Source organism: Hibiscus syriacus, unplaced genomic scaffold (genome assembly GCF_006381635.1).
Source record: "Hibiscus syriacus cultivar Baekdansim isolate YM2019G1 unplaced genomic scaffold, ASM638163v2 tig00110280_pilon, whole genome shotgun sequence".
NCBI classification, from domain to species: Eukaryota; Viridiplantae; Streptophyta; class Magnoliopsida; order Malvales; family Malvaceae; genus Hibiscus; species Hibiscus syriacus.
Genome location: NW_024062660.1, coordinates 39,610 through 58,019, shown reverse-complemented (window position 1 = coordinate 58,019; position 18,410 = coordinate 39,610). Strand labels below are relative to the sequence as shown.

The window sequence follows — 18,410 nt, the reverse complement described above, 5'->3', positions numbered from 1 at the left end:
GGATAGAAAAATCATATTTTTCGGGTCAGATCATGATAACAAAAAACCGATCCAACCTGACCCGTTGTTGTTTATGCTCGTGATATGGATCAGGTTTTTGGTTATCATGACCTGACTCGAAAAATATGGGTTAGGATCCACTTACACCGTGTAAAACTCTTTTAGTTTTACATCTTTTTAGGAACGTTAAATTAAGAAAAATCAAATAATGAGATTAACTTCTTACTTTTTTTCAGTGAATATATTCTCAGTTTTTATTGTTAGTCTCAACCTTTAATTTATCTCATTCAATGGTTCAAAAAAGATATAAAATTTAAAGATTTTTATACAATATAATTGGATTATGCCTCATATATATATATATATATATATATTAAAAAGTACCCCTTCCAAAACAAAAGAAAGTTCATGTTAAAATAAAAAATATCAATAGAAATTCATGTGAACATTTTAATTAAAATATTTATATATTTTTGATAAATCTAGAATGAATATAAAATAATATCTATTCAACTTTTACTAACAATTTAACAATAAACGTTAATATTCATACATAAAAATACTATTTCGATTAACAATTATAATAATAGCATACTACATTATGTTAAATTGTGAGGCACCAAAAGTAGAATTTGACCTTTATATAAAAGAATGTAAAAAGGAAAAAAATTGCTAGGTCTTGGGGGGATTCATAGTGCATTGACCGCAATAACCATTGCCCGTTGGCGCATACAGCGAAGCAAAACGAAACGATGAGGTAAGCTGAAATTTCCTGGCAAATTTAATTTTTTTCCCGAATTCAAAACCCCAAAATCCATTGGCAAAGTTGCAGGCACTCGGCAATGGAGATGCACGTTATGAGCTCAGTTCAGCAATCCCTTGACAATAACCAACCCCTCTCTTGCCAAGCTCTGGCTTCCCTCAGATCCCTTATTATCAACCCTACCACCTCCGATTCCACTCTCTCCTCAGTCCTCGACGCCCTAACTCGCTCTCTCCAACTCAGCCGCGACTCCGTCTTCCTACACCACACACTTAAGCTCCTCGCCGACCTTGCCGCTCGCCGCCCCCACCTATCCCCCGTCGCACTCGACTTGCTCCGTTCCGACTCATTCTTCTCCTCCGCTTCGCCTCGCCTTGTTGGCGAGTCACTCTCCGCTCTTCTTTCACTTAATTCCATCGGAAACGACATCGACGCTGCCCGCTTCGTCTCCCTGTGCCTCGGCCCTTCGGTTCCTGTGCGACTGTTTTTATTGAGAAATGCTGACAGGCTTGCGGTTAGGGAATCGGTGTTGTTAGCCGTCTTTTTAGGGTTTACGAGGGACCCGTTTCCATATGTGAGGAAAGAAGCTTTGCATGGATTGGTGAAACTGTGTAAGAATGGTGATTTTGATGATCGTGATGTTATTGAGGGATGCTATTGCCGTGCTGTTGAACTGCTCCGCGACACTGAGAATTACGTTAGATCTGCAGCAGTTCATGCCGTAAAATACTATGCTCTCGAAGTTTTATTTTAGATTAGTTTCCCATGTAATTGTTAATTACATTTGAATTTGCAGATTTTCATTTTTCTCTCGTTTTCTGGATTTAGGTATGTGAATGGGGTAAATTGCTTGTTATATCCAGTCAAGACGGGAACAAGCAAGACTTGTCGGATGCAGTGTTTATCCAGGTATTTTTTTTGGAAAAAAGGGCCCCTTATATTTACTGTATATTTCTACTCGCATTGTTTATTTTACAGAAACTTTAAAATTTGGAATTAATGTGGATTGGATGATTATTTTGCATGGTGCATCTTTTAGGATGTTAGTTGAATATGATATTTTAAACTTTTTTCTTCTTTTTTGTTTTTCGATTTACGATTGCTTGCAGCTTGGCTGTATGGTAAGAGATATGAGTATAGAGGTAAGGCTTGAAGCCTTTGATGCTTTGGGGAAGATAGGACTTGTATCTGAAGATATCTTGCTACAAACCTTGTCTAAGAAAGTCATAGGGGTCAACAAAAATAAAATATACAAACCAATTGAAGGGCTTGATGTTTCAGCTTCTTCTGTTGCTGGAGCTTTTATACACGGCCTTGAGGATGAGTTCTCCGAGGTAAAGCTTTGCTGATTCTTTAGTTATCCTTGGGTTTTTTTCACTTATACAATTGCTTTATCTCATAGAGACTGGTACTTTTAACTTTTGGCCTTTTTTGGATCAACTCAATCTCGTATTCCAGTTCTAAGTACTTTGCTGGCACTTTGAGGTTTCGAGGTTTCGGCTTGGCATTGTTCTTCCAGTTTTATGTACCATGGTGATATTGAATGTGATTGGATCATTAGGGTATATTATTAATGTGGGTAAGACTCTCATCGTGGCATAGTAGACACATCCTGTACAGAACAGGAGTGATGGCGGTTATTGATAGACCACACTTTTTTAACTTTATCTAAAGTTTAGTCATTTCTTGCATTTCAACAACAATTCCCCCTTGACATGACCTTTATTTTTGATGCTGTCTTTGCTTACTCTGAAGGTACGAATGTCTGCCTGTTTCTCTTTGCGTACGCTCACTGTCTTCTCTTTGCAATTTGCTTGTGAAGCCTTAAAACTGATGATGGACATGCTGAATGATGATTCAATAATTGTCAGGCTGCAAGCTCTTGACACAATACATCACATGGCAACTAACAATCATTTAAAAGTTGAAAAAATAGACATGCACAGGGTAAGGGTGCTTCTTCTCTTTTCATTTTCCCCTTAAAGAGTGATATATGTATAGAATATCTAAACTTTTATATAGTATAAAAGATGATCAATGAGCAAGTGCATAGGACAAGGTGCAGATAGATGTTGGAATATTTTCATTTGATGTGTCCACTGTGGAATTATCATCAAGACATTTTCTTTGCCCCTCTGATGTTTCTCTCCCCTTATCTTTCTCTTGTTAAAGCCATGACTAGAAAAATTGTCTGTGGGTGCAACTTATTTGTTAAGTTTTGATGCCTAACAATAGAATTAATTTTTGGTTCGAACTTCGAACCCATTATTGCCTGCTTTAAAAAAAGACTCTGTCACTTAAGTATCATTTTTGGCAGTTGCTGAGCACCCTTGTTGACACCAGTTCTGTCATAAGATCCTTGACAAGGAAAATACTCAAATTAGCAAAGTTGCCGCAGTTCGAGTTGTTTAAATTGTGTATTGATGGCCTTCTTGGAAATTTGGAGACATATCCACAGGTTGTTCCCTTTTATCCATTTGCTTCTCCAAGTGGCCTTTTGGGCTGCGCCGTCTATATTTTCAATTTTGTGCTTTAATATCAGCCTAGCATTTATAACCATCGGCTATTGCTTTTTTCCTGCCATCAGGATGAAGTTGATGCCTTCTCTGTTCTTTTTCATATTGGGAGAAACCACGGGAAGTTCACAGTTCACATTATCGAGGAGGTCTCTCCAGAGGTTAGCTGGGTTTTAACGATATTTTATGTATTGCCTCTAGTTTGATGATAGTATCTGCTCAACCATGAAAACAATAGTATCATTACAATATCATAACCAAGTTTTCCCTTATTCAAATTTATATAGTGAGAGTGAGACTGAAAATGTCTTCGAAATGATATGTCAGTTGTTCTATAGACAAAGAAGTTTATGTTTCCATGGATTTTTCCAGTACTTGTGCAGAATTTTCCAATTTTTAAAAAAATTCAGACACCTAACAAACATAACTTGTACAGGATAACAAATTAAGAAACAACGTATATTCAACCTGATTAAAATAGTTGAAGTCAAGAAATCATCGAAGCAATGTGGTCAATTGCTGTATTGCTGTCTTATGTTGTGACTATTTGTGAAATGACATTGATCATTCAATCTCTTTACCTTTTTTTTCTTACACCAGTTGGAACCAACTTTTGGAGGCAAATTGGGCTTTGATAGTACGAGGGTTGGAGCATTTCTTGTGCTGGCAATCTCAGCTCCACTTTCACATGAAACGGATGTTGGTGTTATTCCACCTAGAATATTTTCTTATGCGGTTACATGGCTTGGGAGAATCTCTTATGCTTTAAGCGATATCATGAACCAAGAGATGCTTTTGGCTTACTTATCCAAGTGCAGTAGATCCTTGGCAATTTCTCTTGCTGACTTCAAAATAAAAGAGACATTGCCTACAGTAGAAGGTGATGCCCCAATTAATCTCTGTTCCACAGTTGATAGTCCTGTCAGTATGCCCTTCTGGAAAAATAGTGGAGGGACCTCTGACTATCATCATAAAAACAGTTGGGTTTAGGAAATTCAGCTGCTCCGGCAGAATACGAGCTGCTGGGGGAGCATTCGGAATTAAGAAAAGATGTAAACCTTATATTTCAAAAGGTCAAGGACTTCTGGTCATTGGTACCGTTAGGCTGCACTAATGAAGCATTGAAGGGTATAAGGTAAGTAATGGAATTAATTAATTTTCTCCTTGATGCATTTTATTACTACTAATTTATTGTATGCGTGTGTTCCTTTGATGATATAATACGTCAATATTAGCATTTGAAATAAAATTTATATTTCACAACTAAATAATAATTAATTGTGTTATTGTAAAACATAGTGTAAGTCGGTAGTTATTTGATCAAACATTTAAATTTATTAACTTTAGTAGATGATTCATGTTAAATTATCTTAAATGTATCACTGTTTAAGTTAATTAAAAAGTTACTTATAGTGAATATTGTAGTAAATTCTATAAAAAATTATGCAATAATTTAATAAGCCAATTCTATCTAGGTTTAATAATTTAAGATAAAAATTAATGTTGAGGATAATTTGTTTTAATATATGACTCGAGGATGATAAAGAAATAAATTTATAAATAGTTAGTCAAATTTTATAGGTGGTCTTTTGTACTATGTGTTTTCAGCGGATTTAGCCGCTCATCACAATTCAATCATTTATAGCTCCTCTACTTTTCTAAATATATATTTTTCAGTCCTGAGACTATAGGCTTTATTTCTACTGACATGACAAGAAGCTTTCCCTCTACTTTTCTAGGAAATGTTTGATATTTCAATTTAATTAGAAAAATATTTAATTTGATAAATTGTCAGGGGGATATATAGATGGGTTTTATTTCTATTGACATGACTAGAAGCTTTCCCCAGTTTTTCATAATCTTATTTTATGCAATGAAGTTCTGTTTTGTGACATAAATTATCATGCAGTGGTCTCTACTCTCTACAATATACCAAGCATTAAATACATAGACATATATATATGTGTGTGTGTGTGCGCGCGCTTCTTTCTTCTATCGACGGGAAAACTTTCCTGATTTTTCATCTTGTTTTTTGCAATGAATTTGTTCTGTTTTTTAGGCAAGTTATTTGTTCAGTGTCTTTGCAAGAAAATGATATTGAACAATTGGAATTATTTACTTCATGTCCATGACCAAATTAATTATTCATTTTATGAGAACCATGTCGGTAGCCATGTCATCTTGGACTATATATGTACCATAAAGTTTTGCAATCTTTTGGTCTGGCAGGGCCTATAAGGAAGAAGTGGCATCATTTGACAAGGAGTCACCTGGATCTGCTGGTGTTGTAGCGTTTACTCGCCAGTATCTCCGAGTTATAGAAAAGCTTGCTGCAGTGTGGGAACACCTTAGACCGACAAAAGCATTTCATCCGTACAGAGTGGAAAATTTAGAGCTTCTATTTGCGAAATTAGACTTGAGGCTCAGGGAAATCAGGAATAGGTTCGTTGGTTTGTCTAAAGGAGAGGAGCTTCAAATTTCGGAACTGTTACTTGTGGCTTTGCTTCTGAGGTTGTCCAAAATGGAGATTTGCTGTTATGGTACCACAATGAAAATATTGTCGTCTACAGTTGCCCACGCCGAATTTCTCCACAAGGAGGGATCTACTGAACCATCTAATTTTATAGTCGAAGTTAAGAAATCATTGCACAATGCTGACTCTTCGAGCAGTGGTAGTACGTATGAGCCAATTCTCTTCGAGAAGTTACTCAACTCCTTTTCCCTTCAGCAGTTTGTGTTATGTGGAACTCCAAGGTACATACATTCGGAATTAGAAGTTCCAGGTAATGATTCTGAAAACCCTCTTCCTTTTATTCCAGGACTCCCTGCTTCTATACCACTAGCAATCACTTTGCACAATCTTTCGACTGAAAGTAGGTTGTGGTTGAGGATTAGTACGAGTGAGGAGTCGACTCAGTTTGTATTTTTAGATCCCAACCTAATCCGTAGTGGAAACAGAAGCAGCAATGAGGTTAGGGAATTCACATTTGTGGCTCCCTTCTATCAAACACCAAAAGCCATTTCGTTTACATTGTGTGTTTCTTTAGGGATAGAATGCTTTAGTGAGAATGTCGATCGAGTCAAAGTTTCCGGGGGTCCAAAACGTGAACTAACATACCTCTGCTCAGAGAAAGAGATTTTTCTATGTAAGAGCGCTGTGCGTTCTGCGTTTATTTAGAGTACAATCGGTAATGAGCTTCTCTGCTTTCGGGTATTCGTACGTATAAAACGAATCTTGTCTAGATGACCCTAATGATCCAGGCAAGGGTCACATGCATGTGGGTTTGCCCAAGCCGCAAGAACCTTTTTCATTGTTTGCCTTCGTTTGTTGCAAGTTTTAGTTTATGACATTTTATCAGTGATGTTAGAACAGGACCGGACCAGCTGATGAAACCAGTGGTATTAAACTGGGCATGCAGCGAACCGGTAAAAAATGGGGAACCGAAACAATAAGCTGATGATAACCGGTTGAATCAGCTAGAAAGTCATTTTAAACCGGTTTGTATCTTAATTCTTTAATTATTGTTTCAGAGTTTATATTTTATTTTATCTGATTTGAAAAGTTTATAATTAGATAATAAAAATTAAAGTTAAAGACCAAGTAAAATCCTTTTAGCTGCAAATCTCTTGTAATTTTGATACTATAGTGATTTTTCTCTCTTTATTCGTAATTCTTTTTAAAGATTTTCTTATATAAATCTGTATGTATATTTAAAGATTATATAAAAATAATATATTTTCAATGGAACTAATAAAAGGTTAGCCTTTGATGCCAGTGCAAAAGTTTTATGGTAATAAAGATAATAATGTGAAATATTGGATATATAAAAAATTATAAATATTTGTTATTAAAAAAATATAACAAATTTCTCAATAATCAAAATTATATTAAACTTTGAGAGCCAAGTTTCCGGAATCAGGAGTAATAGTTGAGATTTTACTATATTACACACTTTAGCTTTGGGTTCCTCCACCAAAATCCCCGGACGTTTTGTGCCTACTCGAACTGCCAAGCCGAGACCGCTTATAAGCATTTGCTCTATTTACTTCTTCAAGCATCTTCCGATCCACGACTATGTCGGAATCAATCACGGTCTCGCCTTCCTCGGTTTTCTTGCCTTTAGGGTCGGGATCCGGAATGTCTATCTGGCTTGCAGTCTGCATGCTGATGTCGGACACGCTCGCCGACGGCGAATGATGTCGTTTCTTGAAGAACAAGCAAACCACGGCGCAGTCGTCGACCTTGGAGCCGGGATACTTTGTTCTCCATGCTTGAACCGCGTAATAAACCAATACCTTTGCTGCTATGGACTGCCTCTTTACAGAGGCAACTATTTGTATCACCTTATTGTTTGAAAGCACATCCCACACCTGCATCAAAATTACATAAAAACACTGCATATGGTAATTTATGTGTTGAAATTGGTTGAATTTTGGTATCACTCCCTCTGCTGTACTCAAATTTGGAATTAAATCCCTATTCTTTTGACGTAAAACAATTTAGTCCCTCCCGATGTTTGATCCTAATTATGTCCCTGAATATGAACATATCAAACTTTGCATTCTTACCCCATCAGTTGCCATCACTACAAATTCATCTTTGGATGTTAGCGTTCTATGAAAAACTTGAGGGGGTTGAGATAAGTCCATGATCCTTGAGGCAGAAATCACCTAAAGCCCTCGACATGGCTAGACCAGGGCAATCTTGGTCTTGCATCCATACTCGCAGTACATTCGGTTCTTCTTCCATCGCAAACACCCTGCCGCCGTTCTTTTGGATTCTTTCGGCTTCGCTCGGTATGCTCGGTTTCAAGTCGACCGTGAGTTGGACCGGAAAGAGTTGGTTGTTGTTGTCCCTAGTGCCAAGAATCGCTCGAGAATCCCCCAAGTTTGCAATGATCAAGTGATGGTCCTGAAAAATTTTGGCATGATCATGGCAACAGTTACAACTAAAATATATATACATGTATATTCTAGATGATAAATGCATGAACATACCAGCTTAACAAGGGTTACAGCCGTGGTACCACTGCAATAACTATCAAGGGAATCGTCTATGCTAAGATCTTGGTCCAGTTCTTGGAAAGATCTCATGAAATCCGCCTCCCATTGTTTGTGACTTTCGTCATTGTCGCTTTCCTTTTTAGCTCCGTGTCGAGGCTGAGGCCGATGCACCGTGGAAAGCTTCAAGGGCAAGGCCTCACTTACGTGGCGTGCGACCTTGTGACCCGAGGGACCGTGGCCGTCGAATACACCGCAGAAAAACATGTTCTTCTCGCCCGTGAAGTTCTGGACCATTTAAGGAGATCAACATCAATTTGAAGCAGGGACAAAGAAATGACACATGGATGTGTACCAAGGCTGGTCTAGGAAAATGATGTGTAGGTAAACTCCAAGTTGATATATTAATTAAGCTCCCACCACCAAAGAAGCTGATACTGAAAATATCTATAAGATCATGACACGATGATGAATTGAATTCCCTTTGTTGATAGGAAAATATTAGAACAAAAAATTACGACTAGTAATTCTATGAGGAGCTGGACGTGAGAGAATTTACCCAATTTAAGATTAAGATCCTTTCTCTAGCTATGTATAATGACTTATATATCGATCATTAGTGTTTACGTCATAGTTAGGATCATTATGATTATTCATAGATTGACGTGACTTGTAGATAGTATTGTCATATATAGTTATAGATCTAGAAATATTTTTAATAATGACTCGTAGATATTTTATGAATCATAATCTTATACTATTCGAAACCAGAATAAAGCAAGAGATGAAAAACAAGGGAATGGCGAAGGAAATGACCTCCCAAACGGTCATGGCGTCCTGATTGATATTCTTCTTGCCCTTGCGGGTGTACATAGAGGTGTGGGAAGAGGAACCCTGCAGCCTGATAATGGCGCCATTATGCCCGATGGAAGTGATGTTATTATCATCATCATCGTGATGACCATGACCATGACCACCCCTTTCGTCCCTCTCCTCCGACTCGGGTTTCCCATGCCGTCTACCTTTGTATGTGCATTCCGTAGAGCAGCACGCACCCATATTCGTGTGGTGGGTGGGTGTGTTCCAGGGAAACCAACCTTTTTCCCCTTGAAAAAATCCCCAAAATTTTTCGAAAAAATAATCGAGAAACCAATCTGCAGCACCCACAAAAAAGGCTATGGAAGTGGGGAATTCCAGCCCAATTTGGGGGGAACAAAACGAAAGGGTGGCGGAGGCGAATACCTTGGCAATGGTAGTACAAGAACTAAAGTTTACAAATTAATATACACATTAATTTTGGATAATCACATAAATTAAATTTACTAAATATTATTATAGTTTGTTATTACGTCGGGATATAGAAACAGCTAATTTTATTTTATTAGGCAGTAGTACAAGATGACTCATTCATGTCTTTCTTTTTTTCTGTTCTTTATCTTCTATTTTCATTTTTACAGTTAGAAAATAAGTTTAAAATAGTTAATCTTGATAAGTTTTTAAACGGATAGATTTAGGGTGCGTTTGGATGGGGAAAAGAAGATTACTAGGAAAAAAGTTTTTTACGGAATGTAATACTATGTTTGGATTGCAACGATTCTCAATAGGAGATAATAAATCATTTCTAATAGTGACATTTTAGAAGCTTATTACTAAGAATATTATTCCCCCAATCCCTTAGTATTTATTTATTTTTCATGACTTTAGAATAAAATGCCCTTAAACAATTTTTCCCCAAAAATATCCTTCTCCTAACCGTAATAAAAAAAATTCTACGAAGAGTAAATTACAAGTTTATCTTTAAACTATTTTAGATTTACAAAAAAAATCCACAAATATAATTTTATATGAAGTTCAAGAGTTAAAATAAAATTAAACCCTTTCATTAAACTAATTTATCTTTTAAATTTTATGAATTTAAATTTTTAAATAAAATAAATAAATTAAAAATAATAAAATTAATATATTTTCTACGATCTTTTATACAAATATTTTCATTTGAATATTTAGAATTCAATTTGTTTTAAAAAAACAAATACATAACAAGAACAATTTGGTAAAATATACATTCCAGTAATCTTTTATTCCTTTAACCAAACATTGTAATCTTACATTCCTACTAAAAACCCCAAACACAAAAATACAACATTTTCAGTAATGTGTTAGGTAATATTAAATTTCGGTAATTCTATTCCCAAAAATAATATTATATTACATAAACCAAACACACCCTTAGGAATAAGTATTTGTCGGATCATAATTAACTTTTATCTATTTAAACTTAATTCAAGTATTCTATCTCTCCAATTACCATTCGAACAATAGAAAAATGTATAACTGAACTTAACAATAGAAAAATGAAAAATTATTTACAGCAAAAAAGGAATAATTATAATGAATTGACTCAAACTTGAATTTTCTAATATATATATATATATATAAATCTACGTGGAAATTATTTTTAATTTTATACCTTTTAAGGACGATTAGATTAAAAAAAATCAAAGACTGAAATTAACTCTTTTTTTTTAAAGTGTATCTTATACTTTTCTATTGTAACATTTGATTTCTCTCATCAAATAGTCTTCAAAAAGTGTAAAACTAAAAAAAATTACAGAATATAATTGGATCTTGCTCCTTTATATATATATATATATATATTAGATAAAATAGAGATCTAATTAAAGAAAAAAAAACATAGAGGGAATATCATTACAATTGAAGATTTTTACCCTAAACTCTGTAATATAATAATGGTTAATCTGGAGCAGATCCACCACAACCTACGCAACACCAACGGGGCTGCAATTAAAACTTTTAATGCATCGAAGGGGCTGAACTTAATCTCTAGGAGTGCAGATAGATGCATAAATGTCAGAAATCTAAAAATTAAATCATAAAATATCCAAATCCCCAATCCAAATTCCCACAAATATGTTGTGAAGTAGATGTATGAATTCCATGATTAATATTTGTATATATAGTTTGACCTTTACAGGCCTAAATGTGAAACTATGAATACAAGCAAGAACGATGATGCAACCAAGTAAATACTAAATTTTGATGGACAACAACATGAACAATAACTCAGAAATGAAATAAAAAAAACACTTTGGATGTGAGAGTTCATATCATATAAGCCATTACAGAAACAAGGTAAAAGGCTTACTTTTCACTTGCCAGTCACCACCATTGATGGACAAGAACACCGCTGTCTCGGAGCGAAGTGAACAGTTGCAAGCATTGGCCGTAATTCTTCTCGTATTTGGTACTTCTCTGACCGGGACAACACCTTTGCCACCTATTATAATGGCATTCGAGGAAGATCTCGTCGATCAAACAGATTGCACCTGTTTCGAATAGACGAGGAATCAAGTCGAATTCGGTTCCTTCGACGTCCATTTTCATCACTACGAAATCACTTTCGGTCACTGTGTTCTTCAACCACTCCGCGAAATCAAACCCTTGAATCTTGTCCACCTCGCCTCCGCTCGATTTCACAGGTTGTATTCTGCCCATCCCTCTGCCTTTATCCTTGAGTTCACTCACTTCTTCCTGGCCAGGATCGCGATTGATCTCGAACTGCAACGTCTCGTTCCTTACCCATGCGGCGTAAGGCAACAATGTAACCGTTTTCTTCTTCGAATCATATTGTTGATGAAAATGCTTATCTGCTTCGATAGCATATACATGAAAGGTCTTGTTCTGTTTGGGGTATTGTTTTCGGAACCAGCTTCCGATGCTCGAACCGTAACTCCTAGCACCAACATCGACATATACATATCTACTCTTGAAGCTGATATCAACCATTGATGGCAAATACTTCACATTGTTTATATTTCTTTTCAAGGTGATCCATGGCTTTAAGGGCTCCTCCTCAATAAGCGGCTCTGCCTTCTCCACTAATTCTCTTTTATGCCCCGGAATCGAGCACTTATTACCAGAATTACCATCTGGAATCTTCTTGCCGCCATGGTTAAGAACTCCAGCTTCTTTTCTCAATACAATTTCTCTAACAAAAGGCATTGATGAATCGAAACCTTCCATATCAAGCATTTTAACTAATTTGAAAGAACTGAACAAATCAAGTAAAGAATTCAAGCTATAGGTATCATTAGCCTTGATGTGGGCCACTGCAAACCCTTCGGGTTTGAGTGTCCGAGTGATTTCCGACTCAAAATTCGAGAGACGCGCCGATACATCAAGGCGGCCACCACCTGTGAATATGAAGTCAAAAGTATTATCATTGAACGGTATCTGATGCCCCTCACCTTTAATCACCAAGGGCTTGGCCGCTTTCTTTGAAATTCCGATGGAATCTTCCACGCCTATATCTTTCAAGGTGAAAACTTCTTGTCCCAAGGGTGTCTCCACGCAGAGAGACTTGGAGTGAGGCGAGAGGTAACCGTCAGAGATCAGATCTTGGAATACCGAGGAGTAGAAACGGACAGCCCTGATCCACTCCTTGCTGGTATAGAGTTCCCGGCGAGGATCGGCCCGTGAGACGGCGTCGTTTCCGACGATGGCGGAGACTCCAGCACCAGGTATGACAAAGTTGAGACTCTGCGGCATGGAGAAGAAGCAAAAGTCGCCGCGGTTGCAAGACTCGCCGGTGATTGTAACCACGTAAGCAAATCGGACGACCAGGATGAAAACACCGAAAAGAAGAGCTCGCGCCAGAATATTCCTGAAAAGGCTAGGCTTCCCTGTAGCAGGTTCCATGATGACAGTAACTATATAGAGGGAAAAAAACAAAAAATAAAGCTGTTTTCGTCGTTTGAGATGTATCTGTTGGAATGTGGATTTTAATCAACAAAAATGGGAAACAATCGTTGAAAATGGAGGAGAGATTAACGGGAGCAGAAACGAGCAGAGGTATGGTTGGCGCCGACGAGAGATCTGGAAAGTAAAGGAGAAGGAATCGGAAAATAGAAACGGAAAGGAAGGGCAAAACGGGAATGCATGTTTGTTTCTCTCTCTGTTCACGGAGTGAGGGAGTCCATAACTATCAGTTAGCTATCGCTGCAGCGGCGGCGGCGGCCGTGGACGGTGGCGTTGAGAAAGAAAGCGGAAAGGGGATGAGTTGGAGGGAAGGAAATTGAAATGAATGTTTGGATGGAAGAATAGCAGTGGGATAAAGTGAGTTGGATTAGGTGACCCACCGTTCTCTAGAAGGTGGTTTCAACACGGATAAGCCAACTCAGCAGCTTGTTGGAAAAGGGGAAAGTGAGTTTATTCGGCTATAATCCCCGGCACACTATTCCTTACTTCCATATTTAATTTACAAGTAAAATATTATATCAAATTATAAATTTATAAAAAATTATAAATTAATAGATTATATTTAAAAAGAGAATTATTAATATCTCTTGATGTTCTATATTCAAGTACCAGAAATATTAGGAATGAAGTTTTTAATAATTCACATGTCAGCGAGTTTCACTTATAGCCAAAGAAGGATAGAAGATATCTGCAATTGAAAATATTATAAAAAATATAATTTTTTTTGAATTAATGTAATTTAAAATAATATTTTTTAATATTTTTTATAAAATTAAAAATAATATAAAAAAATAATATTTTTTATTAAACCACAAAAATTAAAAAAAAATATTTTAAATTACATTCAACTTAAAATATTAATAAGACGTCAAAATTTTCGAATACGCTCGCTTTTTATCGCCCTTTAATTTTAAATTAAACCATCGTTACTTAGACCTTTCCCGAAGAATAAGATCTTGTTCTACTGGAAAGTGGTCATCGGACAGCTGTTAAGGGTGGGTTCGTGAAAAATGTGAAGAAAGAGATGTACCATTCACACTCCTTGGATATCGTTGGGCGTAGGGTATTAGTTCCAACTAGGGCCGGCGCAAGGACAGGGACAGATACAAAATAACATAAAAACGGTTGAGGGTCCACCTGTGCTTAATGCCAATAGCGGCTAAAGCAAAGGCCCTGCTTCCTTTTTCCTCTTTCTTTAGATCACGCGGTCACTTTCACCATAATTTGGATGGTGGAATTTAGATATTTATAGGCTTTCCATTTATTTTTAAATAATTTATTTATTTAAATATTGAAATTATTATTTATTACAGACTTGAAGTAATTAGAAACGTTTGCTTTTGGCAAAATGACCACAATAACGTGTTGAGAATATTTAATTTCCATAATAATATGGTTCCCTAATTAATTCTCCATCTAGGGTGATTTCTACGTTACAAGGTGAAAGACTTCAAGAAATCTAGGCGTCTTCAGGAAAAAATAAATAAAACCTCTGGGACTACCCGATGTCTTTAGGCATTCAGGTCTATGCAAAAAACCCCGGAATTACACGACATCTTCATGCCAACGTTCAGCTTGCAAAATGTCCCGAAACTACGCGGCATCTTCAGGCCTACTACATGGGACGCACGAAGACTGATTGTTGTTGCTGCACCTGAATCATGATGTCATTATTGGAACTAATTAGCACATTTTTTTGCAGGTTGCTAATTTACATTCCCCAATCGAATACTCGAAGTAAGATGGAGTAACAATATTTATTTTATTGAAAGAAAACAAAACTAGACTAAATTTTAGTGAACAATGTTAAACTACGATACATTTAATTTAATTTTAATGTTTATAGACTTTAATTTATTTTGTTGTTAAGTATTTTTCTATATAATTTGTCTTAATTAAAATTTAAGCTTGTTGTTAATTAGAAAATGTTACATGATATTAAATTTAGGTAATATAAAGTAAAAAATAATACATGCAAAATCAATTAAACTTTTTTTGCGGCATTTTATGAAGAAAATGCCACTAATGGCATACAAATTTGTGGCACATTTTACCATAAACGCCACTATATATAAGAACATATGGTGATGCTTGAGAAAACAAACACCGCTATAGAGTTTGACTTTTTGCAACATTTTTGAAATAAAAAGCCACTATAGGTCATGACCTTTTGCGACATTTTTATTCACAAACACCACTAACTATTGTGGCGTTAGCTTTAGGGATGGCAACGGGCCGAGTTCGGGCCGGGTATTGGTCCCCCCGTCCCCGTCACCGTTTAAAAAATCGGTACCCGTCCCCGTTTAAAAAACCGCAGGGATTTAAACGGGGATCCCTATCGGGTAATCGGGGAAAACCGCAGGGAAACGGGTATCCCCGTTTAGCATAAATGTTTATTTAAACGGGTATCGGTAGGGTTGTTCATTCGGTTAATTCGGTGGCCGAACCGACCGAACTACCATTAACCGAATTAACCGAATTTTTTTTTCTTTAACCGTTAATCGAACCAATTTTTTTTCGAAAATATTAACCGAACCGAATAAATTTCGGTTACTTCGGTTAAGTTTTGAATTAACCGAAATTTTTTAGAATTTTCGAATTTAATACTAGAGAGCAGCTGTTGTTCTATTTTATTATGGAAGAATGTGATGTTGATATAGGTCTCGATGCTGATTTTAATATGGCTAATTCACATGCTTCGCTTTGTCAGAGGAACGTTAAAGCTTGTGTAATGGAGACAGCTTGTATGAGGTTATTGGAATGCGAGGTGAAAATGAGGGTTGCTGTCGAAGAGACGAAGACAATATGCAAGTTGCATTGATTTTAAATTCTGCTGGACATAATTTCCAGCTTGCCAATGCTAGTGGTGGGCTTCAGATGTGTAATGGTGTACTGGACGAGGACCCTGCAGCAAGTACACGTTCGTTGGAAGTGGCACAATACCACCAAACCAACCAGACTTTTCCCATTTAACTAGACAATGTTTGTCTATTAAAAAGATATTAAAGGTTCACATGTGATTGCAAACAAGAAGTGTAAGCACTGTTTTCACGATTAAAAGAAAAAAAGAATATTATGAGATAGCGAAAATTGAGGTAAATTCTAGAAATTGAAGCGAGGACGATGTTTTAAAGTAGGGCAGTATGGGGTGAAAAAAATAATAAAAAATATTTAAGGGTTAATTTAAAATATGTTATTAATATTATATATAAAAAAAATAATTATTTTTAATATTTATCGGGCCGGGTAATTGGGTCGGGTAATCGGGTAATCGTGGTGGGGATTACCAAACCCATCCCTGTCCCCGTTTAACATAAACGAGTTTTTCCCATCCCCGTCCCCGTTTATCATCCCCGAACCGGACCCGTTAAATTCGGTTTTCGATTTTTCCCGTCGGGTTCGGGTTTTTTTTACCATCTCTAGTTAGCTTTACCAGTGCTTTTTGCAATGCTTTTTCTAGTACCAGGAAAGTTTTTAGTTTAAAAACGTCGCTATATGGCTAAAACTGTCGTTAAAAACCTATTTTGTTGTAGTGTATGTACTGAGAAAATTATGTTAGAAAGTATTGATGTTGACAATATCATCAATGATATTGCATCAAGAACTGTTCGAATACAATGTTTTTTTTATAAGTATTTATATGTTTAAATATATTTTTGACATTTTTGTGATAATGTAATGATTTACTATTTGTTTCATTTAATAAAAAAAGATTCTAATAGAAATTTTATATTATATATTTCTTAAATTTCTTTTGACTTAGGAGCCCATGTTTTATGTTCACCCCAGTAAAAAAAATAGTCAGCATCGACCCGACCAATTCAATAAGTCTTTTTTCTCCCAATTATTATTTAAAAGAAAATCTTGTTATATTTTTTAAAAAATAATATTTTTATCATTAAATTAATATTCCATTTATGTGTGAATAAAATTTAAAATTAATAGATATTTTTTTTCTAGAATAAGAAATTATATTTTTATTAAATAAAAGGAGAAAGTATAACAAAGACACCTGTAACACTTTAAACCCGATTGGGCCTAAAGTGTCACATTAGTTGCTGAGACAAACCTTGATTTTTAAAAACTGTTCATTTACATTTAAAAACATAACACATGATATAAAGATAGACATACAAGATAGTTACAAAACATTTTATAAATCGAAGCTGTGTGACACATAATTTAAAACCCAAAAATAATAAAATTATGAGTTATAAATATGAATACAATAATAGGAGTCCTATGAATACATATGCCTACAAAAGCTACAATACAATACTCTAAAAAAGATTTTGGAAGTCCTACTAAGATGATACTCCACGAACGACTATGGTTACCAACCTACAAATGAAAAACATCCAAACGCTGACCATACAAAGCCCAACAGTATAATCACTAATCTAGAGCAACATTATGAATCCTATAAACTAAGCATGTTAAGGACATGGTACTACACAGTAGATGCATGCATGATCTTAATAAAGTATTATCTACTTAAGGTTCAACTGTTCTAAAGTAGGAGTTTCACACTTCCCTGAATTATGTGTTACATGGCTTCACCACGAGTACACCTCTAAAGGACTTCTAGCCCTAATGACTGTAACTGTTACACATTCTCTAAATGCGACACTAACACTCTTGTGCATTATCTAAATGCAAAACTACTAGTATATGGTCTCACATATAATCAGTAAAATTCCCACTAAGCTGTTGAATGATCTCCTAGTCTCACATAACCATCAAGTAGATCATGGAAGGGAACCTGATGTCACATAAAATTGGTACAATTTTGCTCAACTAAAGCATTGGCTCAGTCTCACACTGCTGTCAAGCCAAGCTTTAAGGATATCTGATGCACTATACATGCATATTTAAGGGCCCTAAGTCCACACCACACTGACATCGCTAACCCACTTATTGTGAGTATTCGGGCCTTGCGCCCTAGTTAGCCACTGAAGTGCCTCGCGTACTGACAATGCCTCATTAGGAAAACTAAGATAGCCTAACTACACATTAGTGTAGCTCGGCACACTAAAGTATGGCTAACCCCTCATTAACTGCTATCATGCTTGTTCTCTTATCTAGAATGTTACGTGAAGGCTTATTAGTCTGTTATTCTTGATAATTTATTAAGGTTCTTTATTCTGGTCATTAGCACTTAAGGGTATTTTAGTTATTTCTGTCTCTATGTGTTTTATGATTTTTTTAACGATAATTGTGTTTTTTGCTCATTGACTATGATACTAGCTAGCTCGATACCTGACTCTGGTTTAATACTTAGTAGTTATAATCTATTCATTCTTATCATGTTTCCCTCAATTTACACTCGAAATAAAGAGACAATTGTACGT

The 18,410-nt window shown here is 35.9% G+C and overlaps 2 protein-coding genes and 1 pseudogene across 2 annotated transcripts; 1 reads left to right on the top strand and 2 right to left on the bottom strand.

Annotated features, from left to right (window-relative positions):
• Positions 1-730: 730 nt before the first annotated feature.
• LOC120116015 (protein SIEL-like) lies at positions 731-6,755 on the top strand. Its single transcript, XM_039136593.1, is given in 9 exon segments — positions 731-1,484; positions 1,592-1,672; positions 1,873-2,097; positions 2,519-2,710; positions 3,081-3,221; positions 3,351-3,440; positions 3,880-4,261; positions 4,264-4,414; positions 5,509-6,755. Coding segments are annotated over 9 exon segments (2,853 nt in total). The 5' UTR covers positions 731-842; the 3' UTR covers positions 6,458-6,755.
• Positions 6,756-7,208: 453 nt separating this feature from the next.
• LOC120116011 lies at positions 7,209-9,354 on the bottom strand (annotated as a pseudogene).
• A 2,017-nt stretch (positions 9,355-11,371) lies between these two features.
• On the bottom strand, positions 11,372-13,368 carry LOC120116009. The gene has a single exon (XM_039136589.1). It carries the CDS (start codon positions 12,997-12,999, stop codon positions 11,461-11,463), a length of 1,539 nt encoding a protein of 512 aa, XP_038992520.1. The 5' UTR covers positions 13,000-13,368; the 3' UTR covers positions 11,372-11,460.
• Positions 13,369-18,410: the final 5,042 nt, after the last annotated feature.

Bases quoted from the DNA above. Each gene is read 5' to 3' on its own strand.
- LOC120116009 (XM_039136589.1), bottom strand. From the start codon at position 12,999: ATGGAACCTGCTACAGGGAAGCCTAGCCTTTTCAGGAATATTCTGGCG.